The sequence below is a fragment of the Camelus bactrianus genome, chromosome 2 (assembly GCF_048773025.1).
Source record: "Camelus bactrianus isolate YW-2024 breed Bactrian camel chromosome 2, ASM4877302v1, whole genome shotgun sequence".
In the NCBI taxonomy this organism is placed as follows: domain Eukaryota; kingdom Metazoa; phylum Chordata; class Mammalia; order Artiodactyla; family Camelidae; genus Camelus; species Camelus bactrianus.
In genome coordinates this window covers 132,224,738-132,246,359 of record NC_133540.1, presented here as the reverse complement: position 1 = coordinate 132,246,359, position 21,622 = coordinate 132,224,738, and the positions used below count along the sequence as shown (strand labels likewise).

The 21,622-nt window shown below is 54.7% G+C and overlaps 1 protein-coding gene across 4 annotated transcripts in view; it reads right to left on the bottom strand.

The window, feature by feature from the left end:
* Positions 1-12,124: 12,124 nt before the first annotated feature.
* WFS1 (wolframin ER transmembrane glycoprotein) overlaps positions 12,125-21,622 on the bottom strand; it is a 28,496-nt gene continuing 18,998 nt past the window's right edge. For all 4 annotated transcript variants that reach the window (XM_074350614.1, XM_074350618.1, XM_074350605.1 and 1 more), the window contains 3 exons: positions 20,237-20,317; positions 19,113-19,261; positions 12,125-14,685 (listed from right to left, as the gene is read on the bottom strand). In XM_074350614.1, the coding sequence (XP_074206715.1) occupies positions 12,877-14,685; positions 19,113-19,261; positions 20,237-20,317 (2,039 nt within the window). In that variant the 3' untranslated portion in view covers positions 12,125-12,876. The remainder of the gene's footprint in view (positions 14,686-19,112; positions 19,262-20,236; positions 20,318-21,622) is intronic.

Below are 21,622 nucleotides of genomic sequence, written 5' to 3'. Positions count from 1 at the left end.
TGCTGTGGGGGGAGGGGCAGAACTAGCAATGGCAGAAGGACCAGTAAAATAGTCACAGACTTCGCTTCCTTCCTCTGTTTACCTTTTCTGCTCTTATTGAATGTACGGGCGTTCACAGAGTCATTGTGAAGTTGTTCGGTGGTTTTTGTTTCTATTTCAGTACTTGCTGAGGACTGGGCGCTCGGAGGCGCTGGGTACACGGTACCAGCGTAGACAGACCTGCCCTTGTTGGACTCCGTAACTCATAGGTGCATTTTTGTTTTCTTTGGTGTCTCACAGGTTATCCAACTGTTGAATAAAATTATAAATATGTTAATACCAGCTTTTTCCAATAAAATAACAAACGTTACATTGAAAATGAGTCTCAGAATGCTCTTTGTGTTTAATGAGGCCAACCCCGGGGTGGTGGGTCCCCAATCCAGAGCCAAGGGGTACATGTGGGAAGCCGGGTTCACCTCCAGGGTTTCCTACCTCCAGCTCCTAATGCAGCTTTTAACCTTTCGGAGCCCTGATTTCATCACCAAGGAAATGGAGCTAATGATTATTACCGACCTCGTAGTTTGAGCGTGTTGGGAGAGGAGTGAAATTAAATTGGATATGGTCTGCAAAGCACAGAAGCTGGCAGGTAAGAGCTCAGTAAATGACAGCTGTTTTGTTTTGTTTTGAAGCAAGTGAGCACAGCCTGCCATGATTTCCAGATATTCTTATACTCTCCCATGATCTTTTGTTGACCCTGTCAACGAAAAATTAATCAGTCAATCTAAGAAAGAAACAGAAATTTTAATTTGAGCCAAATTTGAGGATTATAACCCGGGAAGTGCATCTCAGAAAGCTCTGAGGACTGTTCCACCTGTTAGAAATCAAGGAACAGCTGTGTAAGTTTTTTGAGACAGAGGGCTGTATGTACACCAAATGACATTTTTTTTTATTTTAAATTAAAATCAGTTATAATGTGTCAATTTCTGGTGTACAGCACAATGTCCCAGTCATGTGTATATATATATATATTTATATACACATATATTTGTTTTCATGTTCTTTTTCATTAAAGGTTATTACAAGATATTGAATATAGTTCCTGTGCTATACAGAAGAAATTTGGTTTTTTTAATCTATTTTTATGTATAGTGGCTAACATTTGCAAATCTCAAACTCCCAAATTTATCCCTTCCCTCACCCTTTCCCTCAGTAACCATGATTGTTTACTATGTCTGTGAGTCTGTTTCTGTTTTGTAGATGAGTTCATCAGTGCCCTTTTTTTCTCTTTTTTTGGATTCCACATATGAGTGATATCATATGGTATTTTTCTTTCTCTTTCTGGCTTACTTCACTTAGAATGATGATCTCTAGGTCCATCCATGTTGCTGCAAATGACATTATTTTATTCTTTTTTATGGCTGAATAGTATTCCTTTGAATAAATATACCACAGCTTCTTTATCCAGTCATCTGTCAATGGACATTAAGTTTCTTCCATGTCCTGGCTGTTGGGAATAGTGCTACTATGAACATTGGGGTGCATGTATCTTTTCAAATTGGAGTCCCCTCCAGATATATGTCCAGGAGTGGGATTGCTGGATCACAGGGTAAGTCTATTTTTAGTTTTTTGAGGAATCTCCATGCTGTTTTCCATAATGGCTGCACCAAATTACATTCCCACCAACAGTGTAAGAGGGTTCCCTTTTCTCCACACCCTCTCCAGCATTTATTTTTTGTGGATTTGTTAATGATGGCCATTCTAACTGGTGTGAGGTGATACCGCATTGTAGTTTTGATTTGCATTTCTCTGATAATTAGCGATACTGAGCATTTTTTCATGTGCCTATTGGCCATTGGAGAATTGCTTATTTGGGTCTTCAGTGCATTTTTGGATTGGGTTTTGTTTTTTTACTCAAATGATGTATTATTGACATTTTACATAACCCAGATCTAAGCGTCATCCTGTGGGTCATATGACCGCTTGTAAGATCAGGAAGGAATGTTACCTTTTAAGGAGCTGTCTTGTTGATGCTGGGAGCACATTGCTCTTTACGGCTGAGCAGGCATCCCTGCCTGTGGGGAAGGTTTCCTCCACACATCATGCAGGTACGCAGTGCACAGTGGAGCAGCGAGGGGGCCAAAGGGCAGAGAAGAATTTTGGATGTTTAAACTTTTCTTGGCTTGCCATAAAATATGAATTTCATTTCACAACCCTCACATCCAACTTTAGACTATGGTACAGGGGAGGAATTGAGGTTCAGAGAGGTTAAGGAATTGGCTCAAGATCACACAGCTAGCACGTGTTGGAACTGAGTTTCGAGTTTGGCCCTGTTAACTCCTAATACAGCTCCCCCAGCAGCGCCACCACACAGGTGTCCCAGTGTCCCAGGAACGGGAGCTGGGAGGGGCCCGACTACAGGGCATCTGAATTAGTTCTGGAAGCCAGAGAGATGCTAAGCCAGTGTGGGGGAGTGCTTCCTGCACCCCGTGGCTTCCCCTCACCCTCCTGGGAGCCCAGGCCCAGCCTCTCCACTTTCAAGAGGACATTTTTTTTTAATGTGCATTGGTGTATTTATTTGCAGCCATTTAAAACTCTTAAAATTTGAATTTTTAACATAAAAATGAGAATCAAATTTTTTTAAATTTAGGAATGTCGTATGTATTTATCTTTGTTCTTGAGGATATAATTTTTAATGGTTACATGGCATCCAACTGTGTAAATAAAAACCAATTAATTTAAAATTCTTTCTCTCTGGGGAGTTTGCTATACACTTACCGTGGTGTAAATAATGCTACAAGGATTTCTCTATATTGCTGATTTTCTTCAGGATTAAATCTAAGTACTGTGACAACTGTGTCAAGGAATATGATCATGTTTTAAGCTTTTGATAAATTTATCAAATTGCTTTAAAAAATATTCTATCATTTTATGCTCCCATCAGCTGATGGGGTCAAAATAATAAAGTTTAACAATCATTGCCAAATGGGCAAAATAATCTCATTATTGTTTTAATTTGTATATTTTTAATTTTCATATAGTTTAATTTTTTAAATAAGCTTTAATAGATAACTATATTGTTTCCTGTAGCTAATTTCCAAGTGTGATAGATTTCCATTTTAGTTTTTTTTTTCTCTCTTTTTTGCTCATCCTTTTTCTTTCCTTGATTTCAAAGCATTTCAACAGGGCATTATTTAACTTACAGCCCAGCAGGAGGAAGGCAGCAGCTGCTCTGGGGCTCTGCTGGCAGGACTTTCATTGGCTAAGTTGTCCATCAACCACACCACCCCAGGGCAGAGCATAAAGAACGTCGCTTCTTGGCTGTGCGACCCAGGACACGGGGCTAACCTCCCTGAACTGCACGTGTGAATAGAGGGCGACGCCACTTGTCAGCTGGGATGTCCAGCGAGGTAATGAAAGTACATTATTGAACCATGTGGCCCCCCTGTGTGGGGGCTTCATGGGCAGTATCTCGTTTAGGCTTCGTGTGACCCCCTTTGAGGTGGTGGGGGTACTACTGTTGTACTCATCTCCACATTAAGAAACTGAGGCTTAGAGAGATTAAGATTTAACTTGTGCAGAAATTCATAGAACTTGTGAGTGGTGCAGTCTGGACTCAAACTCAGATGGTGCAAGCACAGGCAGGTGGCAGATGCCCAAAGGATGGGGACAGTATCGCGGCCTCAGCCCCACCCTGGGACTTTGCGGGTGTGATGAAGGTCACGGACCTTGAGATGGAGAGCGGATCTGGGTTATCCAGGAGGGACCAAACAGTCAGATGAGTCCCAGAGCGTGGAGAGCCTCTGTTGGCCATACTCAGGGAGATGTGGCAAAGGAAAAAGAATCAGAGACGTGACATGAGGACTCCACCTGCCGTCGCTGGCTCTGAAGATGGAGGAAGAAGCCACAGGCCAAGGAACGTGGCGTCAGAAGCTGGAAGAGGCAAGGAAATGGCTTCTCCCCTAGAGCTTCCGGAAGGAGCCCAGCCCTGCCGACAGCTTGCTTTCAGTCCAGTGAGACCGTGTGAGGCTTCTGACTCTCAGACTGTAGGAGACTAAGTGTGTTGTTTAAAGCCACTCAGTTTTCGATCATTTGTCTCAGTGGCGCTTGGAATGGAATACACACAGTACCTTCATTCTGATCTGGCAGCCAACCCGCTCAGCAGATTCCTGTCTGCTTTCTCAGATGAGGACCCCAGAGAGGTCCAAGCACTTGCCTAAGTTTGCACAGCAAAGGCAAATTGGCCTCCACGCTGCCTTTCTTGAGGGCGGCCACGACGGGACCCTGCTGGGAACTCCGGGCAATGCTCAGGGGCTAGCAGCCAGATGGTGGCACAGACAGGTGAGCTGGTCTCCCAGAGGGCCAGGGACCTGGGAGAGCTGCTGGTGGACAGGCCCCCTACTCCAAGCCAGGCCCTGGGCTGAGCTGTGGTCAGGCCACAGAGGGAGCCCTCCAGGGGCCATGAAATCAAACTGTCATCAAATTCATCAACTCTCCTCCCCTCTCCAGAACTGAACCATCTACAGACCATTGCCCACTCAGATGAAAACATTCTGTCACCCTGTCTCCCCTGAGCCCTGAAGGCTCTGAGGCTCCTGACACGCCCTGGGCTACATCCTGAAGCCTTGGCCTGAAGTGTGGGCTGCTTGGTGAGCTGCCCAGTCACCCCATCAGATTCTTTCCCGCCACATTTTGCATCATTATTGTACTATGAGTGGGCCCTTCTGAGCCACATGCTCTACCAGGCACCAAGCCGAGAGCTTTGTGTACATCTCTGCACGGTCACCATAAAAGAAGATGCTATGATTTCCTCATTTTACAAAGAAGGAAACTGAGGCCCAAAGAGGGGTGAGCACCTTGTCCAAGTCTACAGACTTGGGAGTGCTGCAGCCAGGACCCGCTCTCAGGCGCCGTGTCCCCAAACTGGGTCCTGGGCTCTCTGCCACTTGGACCACCTCAGGTCCCAGCGGGTGATCCCTGAGCGATGTTTCTGGGCCACTGCTCCTGGTCCTCCTCTGCTGGGAACTAACTCCACAGCCTGGAACCTCAGGCTAGGTCAGGACCTGCAGAAGAAGTTCAGTCTCTGGATGAAAACTTTAACAAAGGCTTCCCAGCTTCGAGGGGTGGTTTCCTAGCAACCAAGAAGCTTTTAGAGCTCAAAATAATTGCCTAAGCCCCTGAGTGATTCATTTCAAACAGCCATGGCCTTTAAAAAAAAAAAAAAAAAAAGCCCCATTATCTCTATCTGGATGCTGTTAGAATTCTGCACGAGGCCCACACACTCAAATGACATGATGAATTTTGGAGAGGGACTGAAAATCCGCAAAAGGCAGTAATATTAGGACAAAGGTTAAAATAAAAATGGAAAGGAATCTGTTATTCAAATTATGCTAAAAGATGTCCAAACATGCAAAACAGAGATGAATGTTTGGAAAAATGACTTATTCATTTAATACACATGCAAAGCCTATGAGAAGTGCAAATAACTGCATTATTTATAAATGTGCCAAATAAGAACTAACCTCACCATTTATCTTTGCAAACCTGGTTAAGCATTCATCTGTTCATTCAACAAATATTTTCTGGGTGCCCTCTAGGCGAGCAGCACTGAGGCTAAGTGGCTGAGAGGGAGGACCCTGGACCCAGGCTCAGGGATTCACATCCTGACTTTGACGGCAGCTGTGGATCTGGGGCCGTTACCTACCCTCACCGCCCTGTTTTCTCATCCACAAACGTGGAGAATGACAGTCCCTACCTTGTGGGGTGGGGTAGATAGAACAAGAATATCCTTGTGGCCGTGAAAGTTTTTAAAGGGAAAGGGGAAATAATCTCAGTTAATCATTGAAACAGGGGTCAGAGTCGTTGCCACGCCTCACCGCGTGCAGGCTTGTCAACTTCCTATGACTTTCTTTAGACGCTGTCTTGTTCACAGAGTTTGTTCACGAGATGACTGAAGGGGAAACCAGGGAGGAGACCTGGTCATCTGTCTATTTCTTATTCTGCATTTCTACTTCTTTGATTAACGGAAAGAAGTGACAGTTTAGGCACGGTATTGTGTGATCAAGATTTGAAAACTGTGCTTGGGTCAGGGGTGAATAGGGCATGGAGTGCCAGGTTTAAGGTTAGTAACAAGACAAAACGTGCCTCCTGCAAAAAGCTCTTTCCTGTCCAAAGCAGCTTACATGATCAAGGATTCAAAGGATCTGAAAGGTGTGCTAGGGTAAGTAGAGAATGGGGGTGCCTGGTTTACGGGTAGTGACAATAGAGCTTTGCTAAGGAAACAAGAAAAGGGGCCTCCTGCAAAGAGCTCTTTCCTGCCAGAAGCTGCTTACACTTAGGCGGCCTGGTCACCAGCAAAGAGCCTGGCCTGTCTTGGCCAGAGCAACAATCAAGAGGGATCTGGGGTGGCTGACTGGGTCCTCGGGCACCAGTGTGGGAGGGAATTCCCAGGGAAGGAATGGGGGATGCAGCCAGAAGTGAAAAGGAAGATGAGTACCCAGGTCCCGGATTAAGGAAGAAACAGAGGGACTGGGGCATTAGCCAAGGCCCAAGAAGTGTCCCTGGGCCCAGAAGTTAGAGCCCACCACTTCCCTCTCCCTGGGTTCCAGCTGCGGGGGGCGGTCAGCAGCCCTGGCAGTAAGGCTGGTGCTGGGGCGAGGGCAGCAGCGAGGCCGGGCGCCCAGTGGCTGGGGGAGGCGGGGGTGAGACTGAGCAGGTGAGGATGCTGGATTCACCTCGACGTAGTGTTGTTAGGGCTTTTCATCTTGTAGGGTGTCGACAAGTGCTTCTGCCTTGAAGCCGGATGGGAAAGGGTCGAGAAAGAAGAGAAAGTGGGACAGGGGAGGGAGAGCCCGAGGGCTCTGTCGGCGTCCAGGCAGGTGCTTCTAACCCAGAGGGTGATGGGAAACAGGCAAAGAGGGCTGGGCTGAGCCCCTCCCCACAGGACCCTGGGGGAGCGAGCGGTGGCCGGGGGACCTGGAGTGGGGGTACCTCGTAAGCCAGCGGGACTCACCGTGCTGTGCATTGCCATCCCAGTCCTGGCTCAGGTCCTCCTAGCTCAGGTGAGTAACAGGGAACCCAGGGCAAGTTTTGGCCCAGGCTTTGGTCAGAGCGTTTGAGGGGACAGAAGTCCACCAACAGAACTGGGCAAAGGAGACGGACCGATGTGAACAGCAGGTGTAGAGGCGGGCGCTCAGATCCGCCTGGAGACCGATCCCACACCATGGTGGAGAATTTGGCTGCTATTACTTTTAAGATAGTGACTTAAGCAAGTTCCCAAGGACACTTTAACATTTGGGTGGTTAGGTGTACAAACAGGCAAAGATTGCAGGGTGCTTTTTGTCCCAACATTTTATTATAAAAAAACATAGTTAGGTGCCCTTTTCAGGATATCCAAATATATTCTTTTTGCTCCTTTCTAAAAGTAACTACTGTATGCATTTTATTTTTTTATGCATCCATCTCACATATAATTTATGCCCCATTCTGCCCCTATGTGCAGAAAGGGTTGAGGCCTCTGGGAATTTCCAGCCTTCAAGGGCACCTGCCCTCAGAACACAGAGCTCTCTGTCCCCTTGTAACGGGCTGTGTGTAACGGGAAGACAGCCACGCTCTTCCCCACTCTGTATTGCCATCCGTGGGTACTCCAGCCTCAACTCCAGAAAAAGAACTTCAGACTATTCCATGGAGCCCAGGAAGCAGCTGAGCAGAGGCCAGCAGGGTGGCTTGAATCCCATCTCCAAGACTAGGCTGTGACAGCTGGACTGTATGAGTTCCCTGAAGCTGCTATAACGTTATCTCATACTTAGTGACCCCAAACAATACTAACTTGCTACCTTACCATTCCAGAGGTCAGAACTTGAAAGGGGGACATACTGGGCTAAAATCAAGAGGTAGGCAGGGATGGTTCCCTCTAGGGGCTCCAGGAGAGAATCCGTTCCTTGCCATTTCCAGGTTCTAGAGGCACCTGCATTCCCTGGTTCATGGCCCCTCCTCCACCTTCCATCTGTCTCTGACTCTGACTCTCCTGCCTCTCTCTCATAAGGACCCTTGCGGTTACATTGGGTCCACCTAGATAATTCAAAATCATCTCCCATCTCAAAATCCTTAAGCCACCTGCCAAGTCCCTTTGCCTTGTTGAGGGGATGAGCACATGGACATCTCTGAGGGCCACTGTTCCACCCACAGCATCTTCAAAATGGAAATGTCTATCTCATGATGCCTGCCATGATGGTTAAAGGAGAAAACACACATTCGGCATCCAGCACTCAGTAGGCACTCCACGAACGCTGGCAAATTGGACAGAAGCATCTAAAGCGCTCACAGCAGGTGATCCTGGCTCCTGTCTCTGCCTGGCATTATGTCACCTTATTATTGGCTGGTGGTCCATCTCCCCCTGGAAACACCAGCCCCACCCACATGGGGACTGTTCTGTTCACTGTTGCAACCCCTGTGCCTGAGAAAAGCACAGCACACTGTAGGTGCTCAACACTTGCTGAACAAACGAATGTTCATTTTTTCATAATGGCAAAGCAGTGCAGGCCTCCAGGTGGAGACCCTGCCAGGCGCGGTGCCCTCTCCCAGGGCTTCGCAGGGAGGTTTACCTCTGTGACAGCGGGCGGGTATTGATTTCATCCTGACACCCGGACGTGCGGATCAGGGGACGAGCTGGGGACGGTTAAAGGATTCTGCTGGCCTCACGGCAAGTTTAAGACAGACAAGGTCCTGCTTGGCGGGCCACCTGGAAATGGTACCTGCAGAAATGTGAGTTTTTGCAGTGATGGAGATACAGGAACAGAAGTGAAAACATGGAAAAGAGCGTTTGAGTAACTGCACATTGAAGAGGTGGTCTTCAGCAGCATGCCCACAAGGGGAGGGCAGCCTTTCTGATCCTATTGTCCACCCCCCAAGAGGATGGACAGTGCAGTGTCCAGAAAGGAATGCCCCTCTGGGGCACTCGGAAGTGGGGGTCTCACTGCACTGCACGGGAAATTCTGGCACCAGACCCTCTCCAGGCTTTAACTGGGATGTCTCTGAGCAGCACGGATGCGGAAATTGCTTCACAGACACATCCTGAGACCGACCCCCCTGCTCCCTACCCCCGCAGCCCCGCCAGGTTCCCCAAAGCCCCAGAGGATTAAGCCTGCAGGCCAGCCGCTCTGACACGGGATGACCGGATGGTGGCAGGTCCCAGGGCAGTCCCTCCGGGCAGTGTTCTGAAGAGGGAATTTAAGCCCCAGGAAAAGGGTGGTTTCTCCATGGCTTTGTCAAAAGAACAGGCTTGGGCCCCATCCCAGCTCTGCCACCTCCTGGCCTTGTGGCTTCAGGCAAGTCCACACAGCATGAACGGGACCCATTCACAATTCTCACATGTGAGACGTTGGAGGTGGGGGTCATGGGACCTAGTTCCAAGGACCAAGTGGCCTCACGTAAACAAAGTGCTGGCCCCACGGTGGTGCTCAGAAACCTGGGTCCGTCCCCTGTCGCAGAGGGTGGCAGCCAGCTCCTGGGAGCAGGAGCCTTTGCTTCCAGCGGGCTAAGCTCTGCAAATCCCTCCCTGCGCCCAACACCTGGTCCTGGGACCGGCAGGCAGCAGCCTGTTTATCAACAGGAAAGGAGGGGGCGAGCAGCCAGGGATCCTCGGGACCACAGGGGGCAAATGTATTCTGATGTTTACGGCTCCATGGAAACCATCCCAAGCAACAGTCTCTAGCACTGAGGGGCCACCGCCAGCTAGGTCTGCTGGGAAGAGGGGACGGCCCCTCCACTGTTTCTTTTCTCCACGCTGTGCCTCAAAGTGTCCCCAAAACCATCTTCCCAGAGTTCAGCCCTGACCTTCCCTGGGCCCTGGCTTCAGAGCCCAGAGGGGCTCCAGCTGGCCTGCAGGACAGAGACCCACTCCAGCCCGGCCTTTGGACCTTAAATTGTCCTCAGGAATCTCTTGGGATCCTGGGTGATGCCTGAGGCTCCAGTGGGCGTCCTGACCTCCAAACCCAATCCCTCCCCTTGTGACTAAAATGGGGGAAACCCCACATCCCCCAGAAGCCTTCGTGGCCCCATCTCCCACCCCAGGCTGAAGCTCCCCCCTCTCTGGGCTCCCACAGCTTCCTGTGTCTGAAGGAAAGAGGGCACTTCTGACTGTGAATCGAGGCCCACTCACATCCGACCTGTGTGATTTTCCTGAGGGTGAGACATAGATTTGACTCAGGCTTACAGCGTCCTGGGATTACAGCGTCCTGCTCAGCATCTCAGTGAAGTAAATATTTGTTTCAGGGCAGCAGGGAATCCATTCAAAGCTCATTAGTTAAGTTAAATAAGGACTGTTTTAGACAGTACGTCACACACGTTAGCCAACCTTTTCGGGGCGGGTGGCTGGGAGGAATTAAACCCATGCTGCAGGGAGAAAGGCAGGACCGAGTGTCCTGGGGTGTGTGGTGGCGGGGAAGGCAGTATAGACAGAGTGTCAGGACACCAGGCCTGCAGTTGGGATTAAGCCACTCGGATCAGCTCTGATCAGAAAACATGGTTATTTCCACCAAGGGTGAGGTTTGAAGAAGCTGGCGAGGCCGTGCCTCTGGTGAGGCCTGTATGGAGGTTCTTAACTGGTTCCAAAGTTCCATGAAAGTTTAACAACTTTTTTAAAATTCACAAATGTTTACTGAGCACTTACTGGTGCCTGGCACTATTCTGACCACCTGGCAATAAAATTAACTACTTTAATCCTAAAACCACTACCAGGGCAGGCCCTATCATAGCCCCGTTTACAGAAGAGGCAGCTGAGGTCTGGAAAGCGTGAATCTGCCCGAGGTCACCCGCTGGGGAGGCCTCGAGGAGGGAGTCAGACCAGCCAGTTGGCCTCCTGTCATCTGCTGTGTATGTTGCACCCGAGGTGACAAATAACCCTCTTTTCACTGTGGAGTTTCATACCACATTTAGCTTTTGAAAAAGGGTTTCGGTGCTAAGTAGTTATGAAACCACTGATCTAGTCAAGACTTACCATTTTACAGATTGGGACACTGGGGCCCAGGGACAGGTGCTGAATGACCAGCCTGGGGCAATCCTCATGAGACCGCACTGCCCTCTGCTCCAAGGGGGTGGCCCTGCTGGGGTGCCGAGTAACAGCATGGCCCAGGGGACAGGGGATGGGCAGATCTCCATCTAATCCTGGCTCTGCTGGTCACACCCAGTGTGACCTCCTCCCGAACCTGTTTTCTGTGGATCAGGGTTGACAGTACCTCCCTCCTGCAGGGTGAGGAGCAAATGAGGTCATCTGTGTTCACTCAGAAAGCCGGCGGCCTCCCTGCCCTCGGGACAAACAGTGTGCAGTCTGGGAGGTGAAGCTGAACTGTGAACACATCTCAGGGCCTCCCACAGTCTCCAGCTCAGATTGGGGGGTGGGGCTGACCTTTAACCTCCTCTCATTATGGGGAAGAAACCCAGGAGCAAACACACTGCCCAGAGGGGCGCTGCCCTCCTGAGCACTTCTCAACACAAAGGGGTGGTGGGACGGGGCATCTGGGCAGAAGGATAAAATAGGAAGAGTTAATGGCGCGGGGAGGCAGCTGCACCAGGTAAGAGTCCTCGTAAGAGGGAGGCAGCCACATCCCGAACCATCAGCTCAAGGTCTCCAAACCCTGGAAAGAATACGTGAATGACTCCAGGTTTCCTGACCCCAGCAAAGCAGTGGACCCACACGGGGCAGGGGCACTAGGGAGCCAAAGGCGCGAGGGGCCCAGACAGCTGAACGCCCCACCGAAGGGCACTGAGTTTGCTGCAGGACTCCAAGCTGCTCGTCCCTCTAGACGGCTGATGTCGTCCGTCACAGGAGGCGGTTTCACAAACGCACTGCCGTACAGGGTGGCTGCTACCCAACCATGAATAACCATGGACGTGCCCTTTCTGCAGTGCTTTGAGTTTCACAAATAATCATCACCGTGTGTGCTACGCAGCTCGTAAGACACGAGGGACCAGCTGGGTGGTGGCGCGGCCACCGCAGGGGCCCTGGCCTCGCGGCGCTGGGCTGTTCACCGAGAACGTCAGCTCCGCTCCTGTGGCTCAAACTGCAATTGTACTTAATTCAGACACCTGTTGATTCTCAGGCACAACCAGAAAAGACTTCTAAATAAAGAAAAAAGAAAAGGACAGTGGATTCCGGCAAAGGTTTTTATTTCAGCTGCTTCAGGACCTTGACTTCCTGTTCCCTCCTCCTGAACATGGCCAAACTTTGCTGAGAACTGGGAAGGGACCCCCAGGTGCCTTCAGGTGATACCCTCACAAGCTCACCCGCCACCCACCAGATGGGGAGCCGGGAGGCAGGCAGGCTATGGGACGCAGAGCTCACGGCTTCTGCCAGCCTCCAGTATCGGGCTCAGGCGGGGCCCTGGCCACAGGACGGAGCAGGGCAGCTCTGCACGGCCCCCGGGACCGGCAAACAGCTGTCAAGGCTTAGCAGTGACCAAATAAATAAGAAATGTTAAGGTGGAGTATACACAGCAGCACTCTTGGTTCTTTAAAAAACAAACCCAAACAGAAGTAAACAAGGGGCCGCGGCATGCATGGAGGTGGAGGAGACGTCGGCTGTAAAGCGCTTTTCGGGCACAGGAACCTGGTCCAGCTTGGCACCCCAGCGGCGCACCGGAGGTTAGGACTGCGGGTCGAGGCTGTGCATGCAACTTCCAACCACGCGGCGCAGGGTGGACAGAGCTAAAGTGGTCAGCCCGTCTACAGAGGCGTGAGCAGACTACACACGAAAGGTCCCCGCAGCCCTGCGTTTGCACACACACACGCACACACACACGCACACACACACACACGCACACACAGTGGTTAGTGTTGCAGGCGGGCCACACGAGGGGGTCCTGGAGGCCACATGCACCGACGCGCCTGCAGCGGGACGCGTCCTCACGCCGCCGACAGGAAGGGGAAGAAGAAGAAGTCGAAGGCGAACTTGAGGGCGCCGTGCACCGTGCTGCGCCAGTCCTGCTCGACCTTGACGTGCCGCCGGGCCGGCGACAGCTGCGCCATGCAGTTGAGGCAGCTGATGGCCTTGAGCTCGAAGACCGGCCACTTGCTGCCCAGGCGGCCCTCCAGGACGGTGCTGAACTCGATGAGGCTGCCCTGGCGCAGGCTGAGGAGCACGTCCTTGAACTCGCTGCTGGCCCGCAGCACGATGTCCTTGGTGACGTCGTCCTCCTCGGGGCTGCGGGTGCCGTTGGCGCTGCGGTAGGGCATGCCCACCGTGATCTCGAACTTGTACCGGTCGAACTTCTTGATGTGGCAGGGGTGCTTGGCCAGGAGCTTGAGGCGGCAGAGCTCCTCCTCAGCCGTGGAGGCGCCGCTGGGGCTGCAGGCGGGGTAGGCCTCGCCATAGAGGCAGCGCATCCAGTCGCCCACGAAGAACGGGAGCATGTTGATGGCCGACTCGGCGCTGTTGTCGATCTCCGTCACGCGGACGTACTTGAAGCGGCCGGTCCACGTGACCCTGTGGCCCTCCAGGTGGCTGCACAGGATCTGGGTGCGGGCCATGTTGGTCTCCTTCCAGGCCCGCGGCCCGCACAGGAAGCCGTACTGCTGCCAGGTCAGCGTGGAGTTGTAGACCTTCATGCCCTCCGAGCGGTACACGTAGAACCAGCAGAAGAGCACGATGGCCGTGATCCACACCAGGATGAGCTTGACGATGGAGCTCCGCGTCAGGGACTTGACCGTCGCCACCACGGAGAAGTTGGCCCTGGTCCACCAGCGGAACAGCAGGGGGACGCTGCAGACCGCCATGGCCACCGCAATCTTGGTGAGCTCCAGGGACACAAACCAGCGGGCGAACTGCACCACGCCCATCAGCGCCAGGCCGGCCACCAGCACGGGGAGAGCAAAGAGGAAGAGGAAGTAGCCGACGGACGCGCGCACCAGCCCCAGGCCAGTGGACTCGAGCAGGATGACTACGGAGAGCTCGCACCACATGAAGCAGACCAGGTAGGGGACCAGGTAGCAGTAGGTGCCCTTGAAGCCCCGCAGCTGGGCCATGCGGAAGAACAGGTAGAGCAGGTAGACGTACAGCAGGCAGGGCACGCTGACGTTCAGGATGACGAAGTGGCCGATGGGCACGGTGACCAGGGTCTGGCCCAGGAGCTTCAGGTAGTGCCAGTCGACGGGCAAGGAGGGCAGGAGGGAGAGCAGGCCGGCTGCCACCTCGGTCACCAGGGCCCTCCGGGTGTAGGGCTCAGCGGAGGTGCTCAGGCTCATGTAGCTGGTGACAGTGAAGAAGACAGACACGACGGCCAGCTCCGAGCAGGGCACGCAGTCCTTGCTGGCGACAGGGAAGGAGAAGATGACGAAGAAGACGGACAGCAGGAAGTGCACGTAGGGCTCCAGGTGGTTCCAGCCGAAGTTCACCTCGGCCTGCTCCACATCCAGGTTGGGCTCGAAGCGCAGTAGCAGGCTGGTGAGGGCGCGGAAGCTCTCCCAGGCCTTGCTGTCCTGGAAAACCTTGAGGGTACAGATGACCATGGAGACGAAGGACAGGTAGAAGACGACCAGCGGCACGAAGAAGGCAAAGAAGTCAATGGTCAGGTTGCTGATGATGAAGAAGAAGACGAGGGCGTTGATGTGGTGGGTGGGCACGATGGTGGACAGCCAGTGCATGCCTGCCCGGGAAGCCACGTCGATCAGGTACTCTTTGAGCTCCATGATGGCGTGCAAGGGGTACTTGACCACCTAGAGGAGGGGGGAGACGAAGGCAGGGTGTCGGGACCCGGCCAGGGTGGGAGCCCCACCCCTGTCCTGTCACAGCCCCGTCAACCTCCCCGGCTCTGGGCCAGGTGAACAACTCACCTGCAGTTTTCCCAGCCCTTGATCCTCCCGGTCCTTCCACCTGCAACGCCGTCTCTGGGTGGTACAGTTCCACGCGGTCCGCAGGAACCCTCCCTCAAGTCCATCCTCCCAGTCCTGTAGGTCCCTCCCCCTCCCTTCCGCCAGTGCCTGACTCCTGGCCTTTTGCCAGGGTTTCCAGACTCCTCTGTGAGATCTTGGGGCCCACCTGGCCCCCTCTACCCTCCCCCTCACACTTGCAGAGCAGACAGAGCTCTGGGCTGCTTGTGTCTCAGCCACTCCTGCAGTGAGGACTTCACCTCCCCAGCCTCGGCCACCCATCCCCCAAGGGGGGGAGGAACCACTTCTTTACAAGCCTGCCCTGGGCTCTGACCATGCCGGGAGCGGCAGTGGGAGTGGGGACTCCAGAAAAGAGAGTTCGGCGCCATTGTGAATGGAAATGGTTCGGCTGTGATGTTTTCACTGTGGCAGGGGGTTGACAGTAGCCACCCACATCACCCACCCTGCACACCCGAGACTGTTCAGAATGGACACACGGTGCACACAGCCACATTCAAAGGCAGCCCCAGTCTGTGCCTTGGGTCCCACTCCCTGAATAGGCACCCAATGCAAAGGGCAGCAGAAACCCTCGGCCTTTTCCACAACAGAAAGAGGGGCCATGGGGGAGGTGAGTCAGGGAGCAGCCTTGGGCAGGAAAGGGGATGGTTCTGCCATCTAGGGTGGTCCCTACACCTGGCTGGTTCTCTGAGCAGACTCCCCTGAGGTTTCAGCCCCACCAGGGCTGAGGGGAGACAGGAGAGACGCTGGAGGGCCAGAAAGAGAAAAGTGCCGTGGACAGTCCTCACGCGGCTCGGCATGGAGGAGGGCAGGGGTCCAGAGAGGCAGGGCCTGGACCAGACCACTCCAAGGAGTAGGTCCTCGAAGAGACCACCCACTCACGGGGACAGGGAAGCCTGGCTGCATGCCCAGAGCCCACCCCTGGGGCTACGTGATGGAGCGCCCGCCAGCGCCCAGGTCAGGTGGGCAGCACTGCCTCCGTCCGCGCCCCGGGCACAGGCTCCCTCTCTCTCTGCCCAGCCCACCCGAGGGCCGAGGAGGAGCAGGGATCCTGGGTGAGCACAACCCAGGGACATCTGCCTAAGAGCCTCGGCTGGCATCTCAAGGTGACCAGAACACCCGGGAGCAACAGGGAGAGTGAGTTCTCCACAGATGAGAGGGATCCAGGCTCACAGAGGAAACGGAAATGTTTAAAAATGTGTGCACGCGTGCGCACGTCTACAGACAGCCACGTCTGTACGAAGCGCCGCGTTCCTCCTTACGTGTCCGTGACGCTCCACTTAGCCTCCGTTTTAAGACAAGGAAGAAAATGAACAAATGAGTAAACCGGCTAACGGCTCCCCCAGCTCGCTGGGGCCAGCTTTCCTGGGAGCCCACTCAGCGCTCACCCCGTCTGGAATGTCAGTCACCGTCAAGGGAGCCGTGGTGGGGATTTCTGACACATGCCAGAGAGCAAACCAGCATCTGCGGAAAGACCCTGCTCCAGGCTGCCTCCGGGAGGGGCCCTTGGGCACAAAGCAGACACCCAGCCAGGAAGCAAAAGAGCCCGCCTGGGCATCAGGCTCGGCCTGCTCGGCTAGTCCCTGTGGAGGGGCCCTTGCTAACTGGAAGAAGGTTCAAAGGAGAAATGCTAGTCTCACCATCACTCTCTCCGTGCACAGCCGGTGCCGGCGGCTTCGGGGGAGCTGGCCTGCGGGTGCCCAAGTAGCCAGCACCTCGAAATGAATCTGAAATCCTGTCCCAATCCTCAAAACCATTCACACTATTTTTCCCCCCACAGAGCCACACAATCACATGGTTGAAGGACCTTTAAAAGACAACGAAGCTTCTAGAACCTGATGTCCATGGTGCTGGCCTCTGCTCCACAGTGAGGTGCCTGGGCCACTATGACCAAGGACTTCTCTCCTTTTAAGGTCCCAACTCTGTCCCCTGTAGCTTCTACCCAGGTCCACCTTCTTGGGGCCCCACCAAACTGTGAGACTAAAAACCTTTTCCGTAGAGAAAGTCTTAACAAATTAAAATGAACTCTTCTTTGAGGAGAATAGAAATTTTTTAAAAAAATGAGTAGGGAGACAGCTCAGGAGTGGCCAGTACAGGGTACCCTGCCCAGTGCTGAGGTCACCAGGTGCTCCGCTGATGTGAGAAACCTCGAAAACAGCCTGTCACACCTGAGCCACTGACCAAAAGATTGCCGCCAACTGGGCGGGTCGAGGAAATTTAACCTCAACTAGCCTTGGCTCAGAGCTCAGCGAATGCTCATGTGCTGGACTTTCAATGATTTAATGTAAAAACTGTTATGATTTTAAAATATTCCTGAATTTATCTGAGTGCTTCAGTTGACCTGAAAGGCTCGAGGAGGGGCGGCCCGGAGCCTGGAACGGCCTGTGGGCCGCGTGAGCTCAGAGGGGCGTCTGGCGCTTCCTCTTCTGAGCAGGGGGCCTCCCCAGGCCTGTCCCTTTCTCGTTCCTCTGGGGCAATTACAAGCCAGAACAGCTTTTCATTTCAGGAGGCATCTATGATTCATCCTCTTTCGCAAAAGGCAAAATGGGACAAATTGTAAAGGAATTAAAATGCTCTGACGGACTCAAAAATGGGAAAGAAAGAGCCTTGTTTATTTCTTGTCGGAACACTTTAAATCTTTTTCCCAAAACAGACGCTGGGTATCTTACAGCACGGAGCTGTCACCAGTAAGCAGAGTGACACAACTTGCTGTCCGAAGCCGGATACTGTTGAAAGCAACTGTCGTTAGTAATGACGCAGGGACAACGCCCACGAGGACGCCCAGGCGGGGACCACCTGCCCAGGGGTCTTCTCCCGCTTACCCGTTCACCTGTGACCCTGACTGGCATCTGGGGAGCAGCTCCTCTCTGGCAGGAACCACAGCAAGCGCTCCACCTTGCCCTTCTCTCTGTTAATCTGGAAACTAGTGGCACGAGCCCACTGAGCCCAGGCCCGCCTCCGCGCGGACCTTCAGTAAGAGCCACGGCTCCCCTGGTCGAGCTCCCCGGCCACCCTGACCCTGCACCTCAGACCCTTCACCCTGGACACGTAACCTGCCCTCAGGGACTCTCACCCAGCTCGCCGGTCCTCCATGTGGCCTCCACACCCAGGGCTGTGGAATCTCCGCGGCACTGGCTTCCAAGTCTGCTTCCCCACACCCGGGACATGGACGGAGCCTCCACGCCCAGGCCCCAGCCTGCTGCTTACACTGCGCTGCCTCTGGGATGGGACTCGTCAGCCCACTTCCCGTCGCCACGCCGACCCTGACCCACCCCCGCAGCCCACTGCCATGCCCACAGCACTTCACACACGTTGCTGGTCAGCTGAGCATCACAGAACCCGACGGCTTCCTGGGTGACTAACGGCAGGGGCTCCGTGACGCTTCACCTGCTCAGAGGCCCTTGTGCCGGCAGGGGCCCTCTTGGCCACCCGTGGCGATGGACCCGTCTAGGGTTGGTAGCCAGATTTCTGTTAAGTCCTCATGTCCTCTGCAAAGCGAGATATGGACACAGCTAATTCCACCCCATGAGCCGAACTGGGGGAAGTCCGGCGAGTGGGCAGGATGGCCACATTGTATGTCTGTACATGTCACAACCTCACGAGCAGGAAAACAAAAGCTGTCACACCAGGGGCACGAGCTGCCACTCCTGGCTGTCGGCACATGTCTGGACACCCCTCATCGTCTGCTGCTGCTCACGGGCCCACGCTGGTGGCAAATGTGCCCCCTTCCGCCAGGTCGGCCCACAGTCACCTCCCCGCCACTGTCTCCACACCACACCTGTCTCGCTCCCCGAGCTCCTGCACACCTGGACAAGCACCACTGCAGGAGCCTCCTCAACACAAGAACTCTGCTTTTGGGAAAAGGCATCTTTGAGAAAATGACCTCCATTCTGTGCCGCAAACGGGTAATTTTTCAAAATGACAAAGGCTAAGTGAAAGTTGGCCTCCAGTGCCTGGCACCCTGCTCCCCTGCGGCATTTTGCAGCCAAAGACAAGAGGGTGCCCTGCTCGTCTGTCACCACTGAGCCCGCCACCGACAGCGCCCTTGGTGTCGGAGCCTGAGTGTGTGTAAAAGGTTCCCCTTCAGGAGGACACGCCCTGACGCAGTTACAGGGACTATCCTTGCAGGACAGGCCTCCCAGGGACAGCTACACAGTCCCAGAGGCTTGGGTGCTGGGCAAGTCCCCACCTGCAGCTTCCCGGGAAGCGCCAGGGCGCGGAGGGGGCAGGTGGGTGCGGCGCCGTGGGCCGCTCACCTTCAGGCGCAGGGGCAGGTCCTCAGGGCTCTTGCCCGCCAGCTCATCATCGTCATCGTCGTCCTGCAGGAACAGGTCGGTGGGGATGATGCCCCTGGCGTACTTCTTGGTGATCTCCACGAAGTCGTCCAGCGCTATGTGGCTCTTGGCTAAAGCACCAAAGAGAACAGCACAGGGTCTAGGAAGCCGTGAGCACACCATCAGCCCGCAAGGACGCGCAAGGCGGCGCCAGCGGCTGGGGCCAGACTCGGCCTCAGAGAGGAGGGAGCTCAGTGCGAGCTCGAGAGAGCAAACCCCTCTCTGGGCCTGGACGGCTGTGGGGAGAGGCAGACAGGCCTGCCGAGTCACCTCCTCACCTTGGTGATGTGGCACCCCTCCCCTGACGCGTCCGCCCGCCCCCCTGGCTCTTCAAGCCTAGTGTCTGCCTGATCCTGGCTCCAATGCGGCCCCTTCAGCCGCCTTCACCGCCAGCACCCCTCTGACACCCTCTCCCCTCGGTCCTGGCTCCCTCACAGTGCTGGTGACACAGCCCAGCCACCTACTAACCCCTCCAGTCAACACCTATTCTCCGAGGGCACATGCCTAAGCGCCAGGAAGTGCTTGGAATGGGTGAACAAATCCAGTGGGTGCCCAAGTCTGGCTCCCAGTCTGGGGTGGGGGTCACCTCAAACAAGGCTGGATGCTCGGCCAGAGCGCGGCCACATCGAAGCCGCCCCCAGGCTGGCAGCGGGGTGCCCGGGAGGTGCGGTAAGCGATCAACACCATGATCACAGGCCTGGCCCTGCCACGCTTGCTCTATTTTCTGAGGCCGCAGGGGTGGGTTTTCTTTGGGGGGTGGGGGCTGTGTTTCAGGTGCTGGGGACACGACGACTAGCTGATCATGGAAGACAGCAAGCAAACCATGGCAACAGCACCACTGTCGAGCACAGCGAGCACCGGGGGAGGGGCAGGGCGTGGAAGAGGGGGATTGGAAGAGGAGTCAAGGACACACCCGGGATGCAGTGGCCACTGTGGACCCAGGCCTAGGCCTGGGCTTGGCAGGTGGGGGCAGATACAGTGCCAGGGTGGTGGGGGTGACAGCATGGCCAGAGGTGCCGCAGGTGCGGGCTGGCAGCCGTACTCACATTCACTGCTGACCAGGCGCTCCAGCACCCGCCGCTGCTTCTGCACTGACTTGGGGACGGGGCCAGGCTGCACCCCTCCATCTGCAGGGGAAAGAGTGGATCAAGAATCAAGGCAGACTGACTGTCCCCATTCCCTGCAGCCCCTCAGAAACTGGCCCACAGCCCCTGGATCATCCCTGAGCTCTGGGGCTTGCTGGGTGTAGGGCCTCCATGCAGGCCTCGGGGTCAGTGCAAGGTCTCCACCTCCGAGGGTGACTCAAGCCCCGCAGGGCACAGCCCGACCCAGCTATGAACACAACCTGAGCACTGGACTCACTGAGCTCCCTGGTCAGTGTAACCTGTCCCCACACACCTTTGCTGGCATTGTCCCTTGGCATGGTTTTCCCCTGGACTAGACATAGGTCCCCAGGGCCAAGGGTCAGGCCCTCCCCAGTGTCCCCAGCCCTGATGCACGCGTCGGTCCAGTGGGTAAACACTGAGCCAGGACTGAAGCATTCTGCCCTCCTGTCAACCCCCCTCCACCCCCAATGGGGGAGGCATTCACCAGGCTCTTCTTACACTAGTCACCAAGGCAGGAGCTGGATCAGAAGGCAGACGGTGACAACAGAGGGGAGGGGTGCAGTGACTGAGAGCCGCCACAGAAGCCCAGCCCAGCTGCCCAGTCGGGGGCAGAGGCAGCAGGAGGGGGTGGGGCTCCACATGGGGCCCCTGGAACTGCCATGTCAAGCATGCCTCTCAGGGGCACTGTCCCCTGAGCCCCAGGTGCCACGGCCACCTCTGCTCATCCCCAGAGGAGCAGGTTAGACAAGAGTCCTGCCCTGAGATCCCCAGAAGGGGGCAGAGGGGCCCACCCCGCAGTCTTCTCTGATGTGTTGGCGTGGCCCAGCCCCAGCGCATCCACCCCTGTGGGCAGGAGAGGGCGGGGTGGAGCCCCGGGCAGTCACTCTCTGAAGAGCCGGGGGCAGGTGCTCCGCAAGGTGATGAAAAGGCAAAAGTCAGTGGGGATGGGGAAAGGAGAGGCCACACCCAGTCAGGGACGCCCCCTCTTCTGCCCCATCTGTCCCTCCGGCTGCTGCCCAAGCTCTTTTCAGAAAATCAGGCAAGAAGGAGGCGGGAGGGCGGTAGCGGGGGAAAGACTGTGGAGGCGGGAGATGAGGCCTGCCTTGGGGAGGCTCTAGGGGATTTGGGGACCCAGGTCCCAGCCGCACTGCTCACTCTCCCCAACTCTATCCCCTCAGGAGGAGCAGGAAACCTTTGGACGAAAGGCCTGTGGGCAGGAGGGGAGGAAACCCCACGGGGTAGAGCAAATCAAGGTAGAACCAAAGCAGGAGGGGCCACTGGGCGCCCAGATCGGGGACTGAGCCGGCACTCAGGGCACGGCTCAGG